The sequence below is a fragment of the Geotrypetes seraphini genome, chromosome 4, assembly GCF_902459505.1.
Source record: "Geotrypetes seraphini chromosome 4, aGeoSer1.1, whole genome shotgun sequence".
NCBI classification, from domain to species: domain Eukaryota; kingdom Metazoa; phylum Chordata; class Amphibia; order Gymnophiona; family Dermophiidae; genus Geotrypetes; species Geotrypetes seraphini.
The window spans coordinates 17,791,543-17,812,380 of NC_047087.1; the positions used below are offsets into that span (position 1 = coordinate 17,791,543).

The 20,838-nt window shown below is 44.9% G+C and overlaps 1 protein-coding gene across 1 annotated transcript in view; it reads right to left on the reverse strand.

Annotated features, from left to right (window-relative positions):
- CRISPLD2 (cysteine rich secretory protein LCCL domain containing 2) overlaps positions 1 to 20,838 on the reverse strand; it is a 177,818-nt gene that overhangs the window by 135,189 nt on the left and 21,791 nt on the right. Inside the window, exon 2 of the mRNA XM_033941577.1 lies at positions 15,730 to 16,051. Coding sequence (XP_033797468.1) covers positions 15,730 to 15,969 — 240 coding nt within the window. The 5' untranslated portion in view covers positions 15,970 to 16,051. The remainder of the gene's footprint in view (positions 1 to 15,729; positions 16,052 to 20,838) is intronic.

The window sequence follows — 20,838 nt, forward strand, 5'->3', positions numbered from 1 at the left end:
AAATTTGTTTTGTTTTGTTTTTTTTTTAAATCATCTATCTCAGTGGTTCCCAAACCTGTCCTGGGGGACCCCCAGCCAGTCAGGTTTTCCAGATATCCCTAATGAATATGCATGAGAGAGATTTGCATACCTGTCACTTCCATTATATGCAAATCTCTCTCATGCATATTCATTAGGGATATGTGGAAAACCTGACTGGCTGGGGGTCCCCCAGGACAGGTTTGGGAACCACTGATCTATCTGGACGGCCAGGCTATTGTTCATCCAGACCGCCAGGACGTCTATCTGTATACCACGTTTTCGAACAAAAATTTTGTCCCAAGTCCCAAATGCCCAGAACAAGACCATTTGGGCATGGGAGGGGCCAATCTTGTAACGGACTGGCAACCCAGACGTGGCAACAGAGCAGTGGGGCACTTTACAGGGCACTGCTGTGAACTTCATAAAAAAGGTGCCACATAAACATCTCACCACAACTTCCTTATAGGCCATAGTGAGGCCCCTAAAACCCACTATACCCACCTGTCTACAACCCCAATAGCCCTTATGGCTGCAGGTGGCCCCTATATGGCAATACAGTAGGGTTTTGGTGGGTGCACATGTTCCACCATACATGTAATGGTTAGAGTGGCTTATGGGCCTGAGTCCTCCTCTCTATGATTCACTAGCTCACCCCCAGGCTATTTAAGACATCTGTGTACAGCTCTACTAGGCTTTCCTATACCAGGTGCTGATGTCTTGGAGACAGATATAAACAAAAACTGTGGATACAGATGTTCTGGAGATAATTTATTAAACAATGACATATAAAACCATGATAATTCAATTTAAAAAGTACAATGCTAAAAAATACTGTGATAAAATCCAACCGGACCCTACACGGTCCGTGTTTCGGCGAACACGACTTCCTCAGGGGTCCAATGGTTTGCAAACTCACATATAAAGAATTGGACTGAAAACAGTCTATTGTCTTTAAACATGTGAGCAAAGAACATCACAGACAAGCTGAAGAAGCAAAAAAAATGGGTCTCTCCATTTTTCTTTGTTGGAGACAGATATATACTTTTTTATTCTGATCTTTGGGGGGGGTGAGGGGGTCAGTTAACATTGGAGGAGTGTGTGAGGGTCTATGTCTCTGCAGTGGTTTTATGGTCACTTTGAATACCTTTTTGGCACTTTTACTAGTTTTTACATTGTCCAGGATGTCTAGTAAAACTTGATTATTCCTGCAGAACGACGCCCTAACCACTCATCCAGATAAGCCCCTTTGAGCTCTGGGCGCACAGTGGGATTCAGAGGCCTAAAATGACCCTGGACACATCCAGAAAATGGGTTTGATTATCAGCACTTGCACAACCTATCTTTTAGGTCATCCAAGTGCCAACTTGGGTGAGTTTTTAGAAGAGTTTAAATTTTGATTTTTGAGCCCCATAACCTACCTATACCATATTTGACAAGGCCACATGAGTCCAACAAGAATATTGTAATATAACATTCATATAGTGTAATTTCATTGTACAAATTAAGGCCAGATATGAGAAAATAAAGATAGAAAAAAATGACTTTTACAGATTTTTTTTTCAATTTGATGTGCCACAAACTTACAATGCAAACTATGGGCTCCTTATACAAAGGTGTGTTAAGGCCTTAATGTGCAGAATAGCGCACGCTAAATTGTCACGCGTGCTAGACCTTAACGCCAGCATTGAGCTGGCGTTAGTTCTAGAAGCTAGCGCACCTTGGTAAAAAGGAGCCCTATGTGGTTTACAAATTTTAAATAAAATCACATATTGGAAAAGAACTCCATATATTAGATAGGAAAGACCCAAGTAAGAGCCCATCCAAGTACACAAAACCCCATAAGAATTATTTTTAAATTTATACCCCCACCACAAAAAAAGAGGAAAAAATGCCTAAAAAAACACAAAAACCCAAAGTATTATTTTTTTATTTTAAAACAAAAATCCAAAGTATTATTTTTTTATTTTAAAACAAAAATCCAAAGTATTATTTTAAATAAATTAATAAAAATGAGGAAAAAATACCTAAAATCAATCTCTCATAAATAAATGAGAAGCATAAAAAAATACAAAAAAGAAAAATAAATTCTTGAGAGGTGAAATTAATCCAGCTAACTCAGCATTTCATTGAACTTAGAACTGGGTCAGAACAGGAGATTGTAACTATACGGCACATGAAAATCGGTTTCGATTACTAAACCTTGTATCTCGGCGTTCTATTTTATTTATTCCGTTTTCTATGCCGTTCTCCCAGGAGAGCTCACGGTTTAAATGAGTTTATTCAGGTACTCAAGCATTTCTCCCTAAAGGGAATTATGAGCCATGAGAATCTCTTTCTGTGCTAATAGTAAAATCTGGTAACCCTCAGAGCCCACACAAGTCTTGATCCCAAATGTCGGTTTTGTGATACCGTTTGGGAAGCTCTGTATTAAGAGTTCTAAAGAGCGTTTACAATAACACAAAGAGAGAATCAACCAGGAAAACTCACACAAAAGTAGGTTTTCATGCACTGGGATATCTTTAAGTAGTTCATTCCTTTTGTATTGGAACTTTAGAGACCCCCCTTTACAGATGTACGTTTCACAGCATTTTATTTTATTTTATTTTTTTGAAAATCATTTTTATTAGGGAGTCAACAAGAGAAACAAGCGAGCTGCATGGATGAAAAAGTCGCGCAGAGGCAGCAACGAAAAAGAATACAATGTCCAACAACAATAGCACTTAGTACACCAATAAGACACAGGACTGTCCAAGAGCAAGAACAGCTCGTTTCTCTCATCAGCTCCATAAATTTTCAGTATAACATACCCAACCCCAGAAATCCCCTTACTTGGGGGGGGTGGGCGGGGAGTGAATGAATGTGGGGTTTCATAGCATTATAGTCAGATTATTACTCTCAATATTATCCAGCATTCAAATTAAGATGTTATAACTCAGAACAAGGGTGAAAACATTTATCTATCTATAAACCCAGTAGGAGGGATATGATACAGATGTTGAAATATTTGAACAGTATTAATATACAAACAAATCTTTTTCAGAGACAGGGACGTAGTAGAACCAGAGGGGAGACTTAGGAGAAAGATCAGGAAATGCTTTTTCACAGAAAGGGTGATGGGTGTCTAGAACGCCATCCCACCAGTGGCCAAGCTGGGAAGGTTGGCACCTGGCATTGCCACACTATTTGCTTCCCTGCTCTTCCCCCCCCCCCCCCCCCAATACCTCTTTAAATGTTTTCTAGCGCAAGCAGCATTTTCCACCTGCTGCTCACACCGGACTTGGTTCCCTTCTGACACCACGTCCTGGTCCCACCTGCTGCTCACACCGGACTTGGTTCCCTTCTGACACCACATCCTGGTCCCACCTGCTGCTCACACCAGACTTGGTTCCCTTCTGACATCACGTCCTGGTCCCGCAACCAGGAAGTGATGTCAGAATGAAACCGAAGCTAGCGCAGGCAGCAGGTGGAAGATGCTGATCAGGCTGATGAGGTACAATGGGGGACAGAGAAGAGGAGAGGTGCCAGCATCTGGTTGCCCAGAATTTGCCCACTTAGCAGTGGTTCCAGTCTATTGCAGTGTTTTTTCCTTGATTGCGTTTCCTTGATTGCGGCAGGAACCTTGCGAATCCTTCTGCAAGTAACATCAGTTTGGTTTGATTTTATGTCAATTGGCGCCATCTACTGGGCTACTTTTATACCCCTGAGGAAGGCCCTTGTGGGCCGAAACACAGACCGTGTTGGGGTCTAGTATATGCTCTGTTACCAAGGACTTTACAATGCCTGCCATGTTTTGTTTTATTTATGTGCATACTTGTGCAAATTTTATTTGAAATTTAATATTTTAAATAAACATGTTTGTCTGCACAGTGGCTTGACTTGTGTCCCTTCCCCATTTCCTTTTTTGTTTCTAGTGCTCAGAATTTAAGTGTAACCGGCATTGGCACACCGAAAATGTAGGTACCCAATCGATGACTCCTTGATAGCCTGGAGACAGCAAATTACCCTGTTCATCTCTATGCACTAGATTTTGTTTCCATCTGGAAGATCTTTTGAGTCCACAGTGGAGCACAGTCTTCCCCACCTTGTATTGTTGAACAGATAAACTAGAAAAATCCCATATTCAATGAAACAGAGTGCCCACCTCCTTTCTGGACTTGTAGGATTCTATCAGTCTGTCCTTTCTGACATGCACAGGTTGAGTCCTTTGTTTTTGTGGATAAATCAATTTTCTTTGTCTGTAAGACTCTCAAGACTCCTGAAGCAGGCCGTCATGGCCGAAACATGTACACGTCAAGTCGTTGAGTTTTTGGACGAATAAAAGTACTTTTATCGAAAGATTTGATTCCACCAGTCTTTATAGGACATTTCCACCACTTTATAGGAAACTTCCACTCCTTGAAGCAGGCCATCTTGGCCAAAACATGTGCATGTCGAGTCGTTGAGTTTTTGGACGAATAAAAGGACTTTTATCGAATGATTTGATTCCACCAGTCTTTATAGGACATTTCTACTCCTTTATAGGACACTTCGACTCCTTGAAGCAGGCCATCTTGGCCAAAACATGTGCATGTCAAGTCGTTGAGTTTTTGGACGAATAAAAGGACTTTTATCGAATGATTTGATTCCACTAGTCTTTATAGGACATTTCCACTACTTTATAGGAATCTTCCACTCCTTGAAGCAGGCCATCTTGGCCAAAACATGTGCATGTCGAGTCGTTGAGTTTTTGGACGAATAAAAGGACTTTTATCGAATGATTTGATTCCACCAGTCTTTATAGGACATTTCTACTCCTTTATAGGACACTTCGACTCCTTGAAGCAGGCCATCTTGGCCAAAACATGTACATGTTGAGTCGTTGAGTTTTTGGATGAATAAAAGGACTTTTATGGAATGATTTGATTCTACCAGTCTTTATAGGACATTTCCACTCCTTTATAGGACATTTCCACTCTTTGAAGCAGGCTGTCTTGGCCGAAACATGTACATGTCGAGTTGTTGAGTTTTTGGATGAATAAAAGGACTATTATCAAATAATTTGATTCTACCAGTCTTTATAGGACATTTTCACTCCTTGTTTTTCAGGTTGAGTACAGGTCATCCATTCCTTATCCTGAGGATTCTCACCAGTTCTACTCCATATAGCGAGAAACTCTCATTGTTATCAAGAAACAATGTAACAACAAAGTGCTTCCCAGAGATTTCTGTAGGAGCTGCTCCTCTAGCACCTCAGTGGGAGTATAACCTGGATTCATCAATCCTGCAGATTAACTCACTCGTCTTAGCTGATCATATTTTCACTTTGTTTTCTTGTTTTAGAATTAGGTTTTATGTTTTACCAATTGTGTTTTACTGAACAACACTTATCGACTTGCAAAACAGAAAAGCGGTCTAAAAAAGTTTTATAAACAAAAGCCATAATTTAAATTTAAGGCTGCATAACACCTTCTGCCTTCAGTTCAGCATTTCCTAGCCCTCTCCTGAAGACACACGTAGCCTGTTGCATATTCACTGCAGTAATCCTGAAAATCCACGAGATATAAAATTATCCAAAACAAAGGAAAAACTGCAGATACAATGTACAAGGTGTGAAACTGATCTTTATTAAAAGAAGATTCAATGTAGAGAAAGTAAATAAAAATAATCAAAACTGGTTCTCAGGTGAGTCCACAGGACCCAACATGATCTGTGTTTCGGAAAACACGCCTTCCTCAGGGGTCCGAAATGTGATGTAAATACACAAAGAACCTGACAAACCAAATGAAGCCTGTAAGACGCGTGAATTCTCTAATCCAGCAGCAGCTCATACCGCTGGGGTTGCCAAAATGCTTACGGTCAGCGAAAACGAAAGTACAAAGCATAAAATTATCCTACACATGTCCACAAATCTAACAGATCTCATCAGTTGAAAGAGGGTGGGAAAGTGCCTATTTTATCAACACATAGACACTTATGGTCTCTTTTACATAGTCGCGCTAACGGTCCCGAAACCCATAGAGATTTAAAGGGCTTCGGGGCTGTTGCCATGTGGCAGCCGCTAGCACGGCTTTGTAAAAGAGGCCTTTAGGTGTCTTTATAGAGCATTAGGGATAAACTGGCAAATATACTTAGTAACATAGTAAATGACGGCAGATAAAGACCTGAATGGTCCTTCATTATGTATGCACATTATAAATTCATGATTAAATTCACGTCTTTTTTCTTTGATATTTCTGGGCCATAGACCGTAAAGTCCACCTGGTACTGTCCTAGGATCCAACTGCTGGAGTTGCCATCTGATCAAGCCATTGTGACATCACTGCTGAGGTTGGCTCTTAGGCATTGGTGTAATGAGGCATTATGACATCACAATCTCAGCTCTGGAATGTTGCTACTCTTTGGGTTTCTGCCCAGTAACATAGTAAAATACAGCAGATAAAGATCAAATGGGCCATCCAGTCTGCCCGTAAAAAATACATGATTAAATTAACTTGTCTCTTCTTTGATTTTTCTGGGCTGTAAAGTCTGGTATTGTCCTAGGTTGCCGTTCAAGCTCACCCCAACCTATCCAACTATCCCGTTGTTCGCAGGATATCTACCGTACAGTCTGGCCAGTAACGTCCTCATGTTCCAAGTTACTGGAGTTCCCATTGATGCCCTCCCCAGCCCATCCTACACCAAATCACCATATATGGGACACAAGCCATGAAAGTCTGCCCAGTACCGGCCTTAGTTCTTTAATTTATACCATTTGTTTTCTAATTAGCGATCCTCTGTGTTCATCCCATGCTTTTTTGAATTCCATCACCATTTTCTTCTCCACCACTTCCCTTAATTGAAGCTGCAGATATCCTATATAATAAAATGCTAAGCGCGCATGCGCACTCTTATCCCCTGATCCCTGATCTGTCGGGCTGTGGCAGGTAAGAGTACGCATGCACGCGTCTAAGGACCAGTGACAGGTAACATGCCGTGACTCCCCCCACTCGCCGCCGACCCTACCTGGCACACCAGTAACATGCCGCGACTCCCCACCCCCTGCAGCCAACCCTACCCGGCACACCAGAAACCCCCATTGACCCTACCAGCTGACCCACCGCGAGACGAACACAAACCTCCCAGCTCCAGCAGCGTCCGAGGCACAGTAAACACGCTGCTTCGCGTCCTTCTACTGGCCTGATTTCCTCTGCCGCGTCCCTGATGACATCATGAGAGACGCGGCAGAGGAAATTAGGCCAGTAGAAGACCGCAAAGCAGCGTGTTTACTGTGCCTCGGACGCTGCTGGAACTGGGAGGTTTGTTGGCCATCTAGCGGTGGGAGGGTCGGCTGGGAGGGTCAACGAGGGTTTCGGGTGTGCCGGGTAGGATCGGCGCGGGGGGGGTGTTAAATGGAAACATGCTGCTCAGGGGGATGGGAGGCAGGCTGGCATGGGTGGGGGTGGGACAAAGTCTGGAAGATAATGATGGGGACATAGGAAGGAGGACTGGGGGCACTAAGGACATAGAAAGGGGCACTGAGGGCACTAAGAACATAGGACGCACTGAGGGCACTAAGCAGGACAGAGGCACTGGAGCACTAAGGTAAGGACGTAGGATGGGGTACTAAGGACATGGGAAGGAGGTACTAGGGGCACTAAGGACATAGGGAGAGACACAGACAGAAAAAATGACAGACAGACAGGCAGCGTCCAAGGAGAGAGAGACAAAGAAAAAAAAAACCCAGACAGACAGACATCTACTCTAGCACCCTTAAAGACTAGTGTACCTATAGAATATCTCATGTGCATGTATTTTATAAACTACTAGCTGATGACCCGGCATTGCACGGGTATTTAATTATAGCAATAACACAGTAAATGGATTCAAATAAAGATACTTTATAGTGGTGAATGAAATTATATTTTTACAGCTTTATAAAAAGTACAATAATCAAATTATAATGCGAAATATTTGACAAAATGAATACAATACAACAAACACAAAACTTGATTATAAACAAAATTTTTAGTTTCACCTCCAGGAGCAAGAACATATAAATTCTTGGGTGAAGAGACCCCCAGAACATATCACCCCAGGTAGTGAGGGATCTGCATACCAAGTTTCGATCAAATCGGTCAAGCCATTTATTATTTACTGTGAGAATGGCAGCTGAGTACATTTTTTCCATTGACATGAATGGGTGAAATCTGATTTTCTGTTTGTAGCTCCACCCATGTGTGCAGGTGGGCCGCGAGACCCCCTGAACATATCACCCCAGGTAGTAAGGGATCTGCATACCAAGTTTCGTTCAAATCGGTCAAGCCGTTTTTGAAGCACTGTGAGAATGGCAGCTTTTTACTTTTTTTCCATTGACATGAATGGGTGAAATCTGATGTTCTGTTTGTAGCTCCGCCCACGTGTGCAGGTGGGCCGAGAGACTCCCAAAACATATCACCCCAGGTAGTTGGAATTACTGTGAGAATGGCAGCTTTTTACATTTTTTCCATTGACATGAATGGGTGAAATCTGATTTTATGTTTGTAGCTCCGCCCACGTGTGCAGGTGGGCCGCGAGACCCCCAGAACATATCACCCCAGGTAGTGAGGGATCTGCATACCAAATTTCGTTCAAATCGGTAAAGCCGTATTTGATTTACTGTGAGAATGGCAGCTGTTTACATTTTTTCCATTGACATGAATGGGTGAAATCTGATTTTCTGTTTGTAGCTCCGCCCACGTGTGCAGGTGGGCCGCGAGACCCCCAGAACATATCACCCCAGGTAGTGAGGGATCTGCATACCAAGTTTCGTTCAAATCGGTCAAGCCGTTTTTGAAGCACTGTGAGAATGGCAGCTTTTTACTTTTTTTCCATTGACTTGAATGGGTGAAATCTGATGTTCTGTTTGTAGCTCCGCCCACGTGTGCAGGTGGGCCGAGAGACCCCCAAAACATATCACCCCAGGTAGTGAGGGATCTGCATACCAAGTTTCTTTCAAATCGGTCAAGCCGTTTTTGAAGTACGGTGAGAATGGCAGCTTTTTACTTTTTTTCCATTGACATGAATGGGTGAAATGTTATGTTTGTAACTCCGCCCACGTGTGCAGGTGGGCCGAGAGACTCCCAGAACATATCACCCCAGGTAGTTGAAATTACTGTAAGAATGGCAGCTTTTTACATTTTTTCCATTGACATGAATGGGTGAAATCTGATTTTCTGTTTGTTGCTCCGCCCACGTGTGCAGGTGGGCCGAGAGACCCCCAGAACATATCACCCCAGGTAGTGAGGGATCTGCATACCAAGTTTCGGTCAAATCGGGCAAGCCGTTTATGCGTTGGCAGCTTTTTACAGTTTTGTCATTGACATGAATGGGTGAAATCTGATTTTCAGTTAGTAGTTCCGCCCACGTGTGCAGGTGGGATGCGAGACCCCCAGAACATATCACCCCAGGTAGTGAGGGATCAGCATACCAAGTTTCGTTCAAATCGGTCAAGCCGTTTTTGCGTTGGCAGCTTTTTACATTTTTTCCATTGACATGAATGGGTGAAATCTGATTTTATGTTTGTAGCTCCGCCCACGTGTGCATGTGGGCCGCGATACTCCCAGAACATATCATCCCAGGTAGTGAGGGATCTGCATACCAAGTTTTGGTCAAATCGGGCAAGCCGTTTATGCGTTGGCAGCTTTTTACAGTTTTGTCATTGACATGAATGGGTGAAATCTGATTTTCAGTTAGTAGTTCCGCCCACGTGTGCAGGTGGGATGCGAGATCCCCAGAACATATCACCCCAGGTAGTGAGGGATCAGCATACCAAGTTTCGTTCAAATCGGTCAAGCCGTTTTTGCGTTGTCAGCTTTTTACATTTTTTCCATTGACATGAATGGGTGAAATCTGATGTTCTGTTTGTAGCTCCGCCCACGTGTGCAGGTGGGCCGCGAGACCCCCAGAACATATCACCCCAGGTAGTTGGAATTACTGTGAGAATGGCAGTTTTTTACATTTTTTCCATTGACATGAATGGGTGAAATCTGATTTTCTGTTTGTAGCTCCGCCCATGTGTGCAGGTGGGCCGCGAGACCCCCAGAACATATCACCCCAGGTAGTGAGGGATCAGCATACCAAGTTTAGTTCAAATCGGTCCCACAGCTTTTTACATTTTTCCCATTGACTTGAATGGGTGAAATCTGAAGTTATGTTTGTAGCTCCGCCCACGTGTGCAGTTGGGCCGCGAGACCCCCAGAACATATCATCCCAGGTAGTGAGGGATCCGCATACCAAGTTTCGTTCAAATCGGGCAAGCCGTTTTTGCGTTGGCAGCTGTTTTACATTTTTTCCATTGACATGAATGGGTGAAATCTGATTTTCTGTTTGTAGCTCCGCCCAGATGTGCAGGTTGGCCGCGATACCCCCAGAACATATCACCCCAGGTAGTGAGGGATCTGCATACCAAGTTTCGTTCAAATCGGGCAAGCCGTTTTTTGCGTTGGCAGCTGTTTTACATTTTTTCCATTGACATGAATGGGTGAAATCTGATTTTATGTTTGTAGCTCCGCCCACATGTGCAAGTGGGCCGCGAGACCCCCAGAACATATCACCCCGGGTAGTGAGGGATCCGCATACCAAGTTTCGTTCAAATCGGGCAAGCCGGTTTTGCGGAGGCAGTTTTTACATTTTTTCCATTGACATGAATGGGTGAAATCTGATTTTCTGTTTGTAGCTCCGCCCAGGTGTGCAGGTTGGCCGCGATACCCCCAAAACATATCACCCCAGGTAGTGAGGGATCTGCATACCAAGTTTCGTTCAAATCGGGCAAGCCGTTTTTGCGTTGGCAGCTGTTTTACATTTTTTCCATTGACATGAATGGGTGAAATCTGATTTTATGTTTGTAGCTCCGCCCACATGTGCAGGTGGGCCGTGAGACCCCCAGAACATATCACCCCAGGTAGTGAGGGATCGGCATACCAAGTTTCGTTCAAATCGGGCAAGCCGTTTTTGCGTTGGCAGCTCTTTACATTTTTTCCATTGACATGAATGGGTGAAATCCGATTATCTGTTTGTAGCTCCGCCCACGTGTGCAGGTGGGCCGCGAGACCCCCAGAACATATCATCCCGGGTAGTGAGGGATCTGCATACCAAGTTTCGTTCAAATCGGTCAAGCCGTTTTTGCGTGATCGCGGCACATACATCCGATTTTATATATATAGATTACTATGAATTATTTCTTTAGAGCTACCAGACGCACACAGCGCTGTACAGAGTCACAAACAAGATAGTCCCTGCTTGAAAGAGCTTACAATCTAAACAGCCAAGACAAACAAACAGGACAGCCGCCCTAGAACATGCCTTTTCATGGGTTCACAGAAAGGTTCACATCTTAGCATTGTGCATAATTGTATACGTGTAACCCTTTTATGTACACAAAACATTTATAAATGTATCCAAATCCCTTATGCAAATTCATTGTGGTAATCCTGAAAACCCAACTGCTCGCCTTCAGGACAGAGTGCAGAAATAGCAAATGAGATGGCTTTATTGTAATGTCAGTGTTTTATTTTGCAAATCACTGAGAACGTCAGGATGGGCAGGAAGCAAGATTTTAATCAATAAAGAACTGCCGTTTGCTATAATCAACCAAGACTCTAAGGGCAGGATTCATTAACCTGCCAGATCGGGCCCAACTAATTCAGTAAACTTTAACATGCAGATGAGGGCGGTCAGAGGAACTCCCCCATCTGCAGCCACGGATCGTGCTATAGCGATCCCCGCGCATGTGCACACCATCTGTAGATGGTCTGAGCATGCGCGGGACCTCCATGACGTCGGAGTTGTTTTTGTGTGTGTGTGTGGGGGGGTTCTTCTTCTTCTTAGTGCAGCCAGGGCCACAAGAAAGCCTACAAAAATGCTATTGCTGGACGTCAGGGCTGTTTTGGCAATCGAGGAACTTTTGGGAGCCCGTGGTTTTAACCCGCTTAAGCCCACGGGTTAAAACCACGGGCTTGCAGTGCGGGGAAGGGTGGGAGAGTTGGGACAGGCACGTTCGGGGCAGCAGGAGATCGGGGCTGACAGGGCAGAGAGCAGGGCTGCAGAAGGCAGGGCAGTCGCAAAGGGCTTCAGCGACTGGTCCTCAGAAGTCGCTTTTTGCAAGCACATTCGGATAGGAAAAAAGTTTAGGGAATCGCGTCCCTGCCTACAGTTGCATGGCCTTGCCCTCATTTGCATGCAAGAGAATAGAGGTAAGAGAATCGGGCCGGGGTCGCAAACCGATCGGTACACGATCGGTTTGCTTTGTGAATCTAGCCCTAAGGAGGAAGCCCATAAGCTTTGTCTGATTTTCATGGTCTCCATCCGCACATACATAAGATTAATGCGAGTAGATTGTGCTTGGTTTAAATCAGGGGTGTCAAAGTCCCTCCTCGAGGGCCGCAATCCAGCCGGGTTTTCAGGATTTCCGCAATGAATATGCATGAGATCTATTTGCATGCACTGCTTTCATTGTATGCTAATAGATCTCATGCATATTCATTGGGGAAATCCTGAAAACCCGGCTGGATTGCGGCCCTCGAGGAGGGACTTTGACACCCCTGGTTTAAATAAATGAGTTGTGAATTTTCATTGGCTGTCTGGCGGCCTCTCTCGTCTTCCCCTTTGACGGTTCCCTGCTGCTCAGCAAGTCGATTCCTTCACAAGTTGTCACATAACTGTAATATTTCTCTCTCACAGTGTACTTTGTTCTCCGTTTGGCTCTGGTCCCGTAACCTATTATTTCTGTTACTGTACCTTTCCCGGCATCTGCAACGGGACTTCTCAAACGGGGCTGCAAATCTTCAGCCTGTCGAAGCCACTGAGCCGTAATTTACTTCACAAGAAATGTTCCCTCTTTACGTCTGGCCAGTAACCAGGTCTGCCGCTGCCATCAAGGGAATTAATTTTCCATTAATACAAAATACCTCTCTCCCCTCTTGTCCTTAAATAGTAAGGTAAAGCGAAACTATCCGACTTTGGTATCCCCAAATGTCCTTCTTCACCTCCCTTCAAACCTATTCACCACTTTTGCCTATCAACACAATTGTGTTCCTTTAATTCCGACTTCTTGCTAAATGTGCCAACCTTCCCAAGCCACTTTTAGCTTTTTTTGAAGTTACTTGAGGTCAGAGGTGCCTATAACTTCGGGTAATAATCTTTCATGGCAAATATTCTAATACAGTCTGCCAAGAGCTAGAATTCCATGTACTTTTCCATTAAGTGACTCCACAATTTGAGGAGTGCTGCCTGGATTTATGGTTAGCAACCTGCGCAGACCTATCCCGGGGAGAGGGAGGCTTTTTTTTTTTTTTGCACATCCACATCTGAAATCTTCTAGCCACACGTCAGCAAGGGAAAAAGTCATACCGGAAACAAAACAGCTCAATACTCAGAAGCATTTGTCCAGACAACAGCACCTGCTCTAAGTGAGGCAGACAGGCAGAAGAGCCCCTCGCCTTGGGATACAAGCAAGAAAAGGCAAGAGGGATATCTTTTCGACCAATAATAAAGGGTGACGGGTCAAAAGCACGCGAGGACAAAGGTGCGCCAACAGCCGAGCGCAGACAACTGAGCGCAGGGCTTAATTGCGCCAAAGAAAACCCGTATTTTAAAGCACTCTGACGGGGGGTGTGGGGGGGGGAAACCCCCACTCTACTTAATAGGGATTGCGCTGCCTCACGCTGCCATGTTGGGGGGTATCCCCCCACATTATACTAAAAAACAGGGAAAAAAGTTAAGTTTCCAGTATAATGAGGGGGGTTACAACTTACAACCCCCCAAACCCCCCACAACGCCAGCGCGATCTCTATTAAGTAAAGTGGGGGGGTTCCCCACCAACACCCCCAATCGGAGCCCTTTAAAATACGGGTTTTCTTCAGCGCGATTAAGTTCTGCGCTCGGTTGTCGGCGCGCCTTTGTCCTCGCGTGCTTTAGACTATGAGCCATAATAAAGTCTTTATTTGAAAGAAAAAGGTCCCAAGGATCCCAGTTTCGGCGTGTAGAAGGCGCTTTATTTGCTGTAAAACAAACGCAGGGTCAAAAACGTCGGCAACGGGAAGGCCAGTGCGCGGGCAGACTTCACGATTCTGAACGCTGAACAGTGACGCTGGATCCTTGTTGGGACCTAAGACTTTGGGGTCCTGTTTCTAACATTAGCACACGCTAAACCCTAACGCGTCCATAGACTATGATGGCTCGAGCACCTTAGTAAAAGGATCCCAGTGTCGCTGTTCAGCATTCAGAATCGCGACGTCTGCCCGCACACTGGCCTTCCCGTTGCCGACGTTTTTGACCCTGCGTTTGTTTTCAGCAAAGAAAGTGTCTTCTTCTACACGCTGAAACTGGGATCTTTGTTGGCACCTTTTTTTGTTTCAAATAAAGACTTTATTATTGGTCGACTTTATTATTGCCTTTTCTTGTTCTGCCTCCCCTCTGCCGATTTTCAGACCAGATGGTGCTTGAATGGAATATGGAGGCGCAAGAGCGAAGCATGAAATTACGCAGTCCCAATTACTATATCTGGGAAACAAGGCACAGAAAAATTGTGATCTACAGGATGAGGGGGAAAAAAAAAAAATAACCTACAGCTTTTTTTTGCCGTCTTTTCAATGACTGCTTTGAATTTCAACAAGAAATTGTATGTATGTTTTTTAGCCATCGTACTCAAGTATTAGTATTAACTCTTTTATGCCACGTTACTTTTTTATCGCCGGACGCAGCGGTATTAGCTCCGATGCTTGTAGGAAGTCTTTGAACGTCAGAGCTTTTACCGCCATGGCAGGCGATAAAAAGTCTAACACAGCTTCATAAAGCGGGGGGAGGTTAATTATCTTAAATTATGTTGATGTTACTGACATTTTATGATTTTTATTTAGGCAATAAAGAGTATGCGCGGATGCCCTCCTGACCGATGAGAGCAGGCAGGGGGGTGGGGCAGGGAAGAACTTGGTGGGGCTGGGGGCAGGGCTAGGGTTCCGGATTTTACTAAACTAAAATCTGGTAGCACTACATAAGACTCAAATTCTACACCAGTAATTTGGGTTGTAGTGACCAGACAAGAAGGAGAAGCCGTGATTATTGAGATGAAATTGTCTGTCACAGGATGGGGAGATTAAATGGTAAAATTTGAGACGCTAGGGGACACTCTATGACGTTACAGGGAAATACTTTTACAACCAAAAGGAGGAAATATTGTCAGAGGTTGTGGTAAGAATGGATAGCGTAGCTGGTTTCTAAAAAAGTTTGGACAAGTTCCTGGAGGAAAAGTCCATAGTCTGTGATTGAGAAAGACATGGGGGGAAGCCTCTGCTTGCGCTGGATTGGTAGCATGGAATGTTGCTACTCGTTGGGTTTTGGCCAGGTACTAGTGATCTTGATTGGCCACCATGAGGATGGGCTACTGGGCTAGATGGACCATTGGAGTGACCCAGTATGTTCTTACATGTGCCAAGTATAGGACAATCGAGCCACTGTAATATCACTGATGAGGTTGGCTCTGAGGCATTATGACATCACAATCTCAGCTCTGGAATGTTGCTCTCATTGGGGTTCCGGAATCTTGCTATTCTTTGAGATGCTGGAAGGTTGCTACTCTTTGGGTTTCTGCCAGGTACTAGGGACCTGAATTGGCCATCGTGACGACGGGCTACTGGGCTTGATGGACCTTTGCTCTGACCCAGTAAGGCTGTTCTTATGTTCTTAAACACTGACTTGCAAAAAGAAAGGACTCACCATGTATTCCATGTTGGAAGCTGAAGGGTAGACTTGGCCTCGCAGTTTGTTGTGCAACTGCAAAATCTCTTCCTTGTCCAACCTGGAAATGGATCTCTTGGCTCTGGAATGAAGTCTCTCTTCCTCATATTTTCCCAAGAGGTTTTCATAGAAAGAGGCATTGGCCAAGAAAAAGCAGCCCGATCCCTGAACCAGAGAGAGAAGTCCCAGTGTAGCAATCCATGACGCGGTTGGACTCATGGCTAATCCTTGGGCCGAGATCGCTTGAAGTCAGTGAAGAGCTTCTTAACGGTTGAGAAGACCTTCCTTGCTCTCCACAAATCTATAAATCAGAGGAAAGGAAAACTGTCATGTCAACAGCAGCCATGATTTCCAGATCAAAAATTCAAATATTTCTAAAGTTTCTTCTAACTACAAGCTTCCTGTAGTCCTGATTCTACAGATGTCACTTTATTGAGGTTCTTCTTGTGACATGTTCCCTAATGTTATGTTTATTCGGAGCAGTCTGCCACGGGCGCCATCAAAGTGTGGGTGCCATCAGTACACCGACAACTGCGTGCAGGACAATGGTGTGCCGACATTCGCGTACTGGACATTTGTGTGCGCCGACATTCGCGCGCCAGTGACCCGACCGGCAAGGCAGTGTCCCAACCCGACAATACCCTCTTTTTTGAGGGTGGGTGTCCCATTATACTTAAAACATTCAGTTGCTATCTAATGTTCCCTTACCCTAATACTAGATAGCAACTGTCGGGTCGGGTCACTGCCTAGCGGGTCAGGTCACTGGCGCACAAATATCCAGCCCGCGCCATTGTCCTGTGCGCATTTGACGGGTCGCCAGTGCCATCACCCCTCCTCCTCTCCGCCCCCTGCCTCTTCCCACTCCTCCCCCCGCCGCGCCCCTCTTCCCTTTCCCCGTACCTCTAGCCGTTCACCGCCGCAAACAACTTAAACGTGCTCCTTGCGACATTGGCTCCCGCCGACAGCACTTCCGGAGGCCACGCATCGGAAGCGACGTCAGAGGGAGAGCCAACTCGGATGCGAGGAGCACGTCGACGTTGTTGCTCGCGCGGGGGAAGGAGGGGCGCCTCCCACCCTCGCTGCACCACTGATTCAGAGGCTTGATCCACTGCTAGTTCTGGCTAACAGGTCAAAGCAGTTCACAGGGAAGGGGTAAAACGCAGACCTGACGGACCCTGCGGATTTAAACCCGCACGTCCTTAAAAATCTGAGGTCCGGGCCGCTTGTAGGTAGTTTCTGGCTCTGACAGACCTTGGTGACAATTTAGTGCTGACGGATCCATCTCAACATAGGGAGGGAAAAATATTAGGATCCATCAGTGCTAAAATGTCACCGAGGTCTGTCGGAGTCAGAGACTAGTGCTGGAGCAGCTAAAACGAATCCTTTAAACTGGTTTCCTGCAGCCCCAGTAAATCGGCTCTGACAGACCTCGATGACATTGTAGCGCTAACGGATCCTAATACTTTTCCCTCCCTATGCTGAGACGGATCCGTCAGCACTAAATTGTCACCAAGGTCTGTCAGAGCCCGAAACTACCTACAAGCGGCACGGACCTCAGATTTTTAAGGACGTGCGGGTTTAGATCCGCGAGATCCATCAGGTCCGCGAGGTCCGCATTTTACCCCTTCCCCAGTTCACATTGAAATAATTAAGACCCCCCTTTCATCAAGCTGTATAAGGGTTTGTTTGTTTGTTTATCTCAGACCATTACGGTGAAAGCTCCGACGCTCGTAGACATTCTATGAGTGTCTGAGGTTTTACCCAGCTTGATAAAAGGGGGCCTAAAAGAGACTAAAAAAGAACGTCATTCAAGAAAAGAAAGAACACAAATCATACCAGAAAACAGAAAAAGTTAAGACACAAGATTAAATTGTGCAGCAATCACATCGACAAACGGACTGATCCAACCTCGACTAGTGGCCGAAGGAGAAATCCCAAAAGACAGCTGGAAAAAGTGTGTTTTAAGGAGGGAATTACATTTTTTTTTTAAATTTCCTTATTCATTTTAAAGCCATACGTAAGTGCACAATATAATGCAATCATATAACTTTATAAAAGCACTTAAATACAAATACAATTATAATCTACTAGTGTTTAAGCCCGTTACATTAACGGGTGCTAGAATAGATGTCTGTCTGTCTTTCTCCTGCCTCCTTGTCTCTTTCTTCTTTTCTTTCTGTCTCTCTCCCTGCCCCTTCTATCTTTTTTTCTTTCTGTCTTTCTCCCTGCCCTGACTTTCTTTATTTCTTTCTTTCTCCCTCCCGCTGTCTATCTTTATTTCTTTCTTTCTATCTTTTTTTCTTTCTGTCGCTCTCCCTGCCCAGACCCTCACTGAAGCCGCTTTCCAGCCGTGCCAGCTAAGGGATCCCTTGCCCTTTCCTCAATCCAGCTGTGGTCAGTTGCCCGCACATTCCTGGCGGGGGAGGGGAGGGGTTCCTTTAGCTCTCATTCGCTGAGGTGGTGGTGGCCCATCCATGTACTCTCTCTCTCCTATCTGCACTCCAAATGCCTGCTTCTCTCACCCGCCCAAAGCCTCTCTCTCTAGTGGCTATCCCATGTCTCTCTTCTCCTCACCAACCCAGGCCCCAACTCCCAATCAGGCATCTCTTTCCACTCCCACTCAACTATCATTCTCCTCCTTGTCCTCCACCCTCATCTCATGATTGATTCCCTTGCTCCTGCCCCTAGCTGACCGTCTAACCTGCCGGTTCCTTCTTCGGACAGATGGGAATGATCTCCCTCTCCCCCCTTGCTCCAGGGGAATTTATTTGGGGGGGGGGGGTGTCACAGTCACGGGCATCGGGAGTTTTTGTTGTTGCAAGCTCCCCTTTCCCCCTACATGCCAGGGATTGTTGGGTTTTGGGGTTTTTTTTCCGGCAGACAGAGAGAGGGCGGGAGGGGGGAGTGGCTGCCGTGGTGATCTGGCCGACTCCCTTCCCGGAGTTAATTTTCAGTTTAAAGGTGCCGCCTCGGCTCCTCTAACGATCCCCGCCTGCATTAGAAGTCTTCTCTGAAGCAGGTGCGGCTCGTGACAGGAGCCGCTGCAGCACCTTTAAACTGAAAAATAACTCCAGCAAGGGAGCCGGCCAACTAGCAGTTCAAGTCGGAGCTTCGGTCTGGCCTGCTCCCTGCTTGCCTTGCCGTATTGCATTTTTTAGTTGAAAGACGCAGCGGTGGCTCCTCTCATGATCCCCGCCTGTGTCGGAAGTCCGACGCAGGCGGGGATCGTGAGAGGAACCACCGCCGCGTCTTTCAACTAAAAAATACAATACGGCAAGGCGAACAGGGAGCAGGCCAGGACAAAAAATAGGACGAAAAACAGAACCCTAAGCGGGCATGCGCACTCCTACCTGCGGGTCCCTACAGCTCACGGAAAATGGTCGCACGCAATGGGAGTGCGCATGCGCGGCTTAGGGTTTTATTATATTAGATGACAAAAAGATATATCAGCCCCCCCCCCCCCAATAATTATAACCAAAAACTACACTCAAAATGAGAAATTGAAAAATACATTCCAACCCACCCTGGACGTGTATAACAAAGGGCAAAATCACCAATCACTCTGCAAAATTTTGTCAATGGCTCCCAAATCTTTAGAAACTTCTCATAATGTCCCTGATGTATGGCCATATTACGTTCCATCTTAAAAACTTGACAGAGAGAGACTCCCACCAAAAGGAATAAAGTATTTAGGAATTTGGATTTACAAAACGCTGGAAGAAGCGATGAAAGTAAATGAAAAATCCTTATTGCTAAAGGTCACAGACATGTGTGAGCAGTGGAACCCATTACATCGGTCTTGGTGGGGGCGAGTTCAGACGGTGAAAATGATGATTTTGCCTCTGGTTTGTTACCAAATGGGTATGTAACTAGTGTCTTTTTCAGGGGTTCTTTTACAAAAAAATTAAATAGTATTCTTACAAAATTTATTTGGCTGGGGAAAACAGCAAGAACTGTATCCTTACAAAAGCCAATTGTGGAGGGTAAGGTAAATTTTCCAAATTTTTATAGGTACCATCAAGCCTATATAGTCAGGATCCTCCGCGAGCTCATGGAAAATCTTCCAGACTGGTTAAGGTTGGAATGGCAATTCCTGTCTCCATTGAGATTGAGATTTTTTTTTGGTCTTTTGTTCCATTGAGCTTGTATCATGTTTTGAGAATCAAGATGCCTAGGTTGTATAAGGACAATAGAATTTTAATGGACACTTGGAAACTTTAAAATTTTATTACCAATTTAACAGATATTCCAATTCATAAATCCACTTCTCAGTCCCTTTGGTTGAACCCCAAGATTCAGATTGGCGTGTTTAAGGTCATCTGGAAATACTGGATGAAGGCTGGAATAAGTACTTTAGATGACGTAGTATCAGACGGAAAGCTGCTTTCACGACTATAACAAAAATTTTACATTGCTAAATCTCAAAGTTATAGGTGGTTGCAGTTGAAGCAGGCCATTCAGGAGGGGCTCCCTGACTGGAAAAATCAGTATAGTTTGCCGTTCCTGTGCTTCTAGGCGGATTTCCTGGGTCATCAGGCCGCTCAGTGGTATAAATTAATATCTGGATTTTTGAATAAGAAACCAAAGACTGGTCTTCGTGACATTTGGAGCATTGAGATAAAGCATCAGATCACTGCGTCTCAATGGCCACGAATCTGGACTTGGAGGATGAGATGTACGGTGTCTGCATCTATGAGACAAACTTCGGTTTTTTTGTTACATAGAGCAGTTTGGACCCCAGTTCGGTTACAGAAATTAGATAGTTCCAAGCCTAATAGGTGTTGCCACTGTCATCTCGAACCTGGGACGTTAGATCATTTATTATTTTATTGTCCCTTGATACTTCAGTTTTGGAGATCCATTTGGGATCAGGTAAACAAAGTAATGGAAAATCCAGTGGCACTAACATATGACACTGTGCTATTTGGCACTTTGATGAGAGCTAAAAGCCAAATATCATCTCACAATAATAAATTTCTCTTTATTATGACAGGGGTTGCCGTACAGCTTATTCTAAGGAACTGGAAAAACTGGGATAGATTGAACTATACCTTTTGGAGGGAATTACATTCAATTAAAGACAGTTCA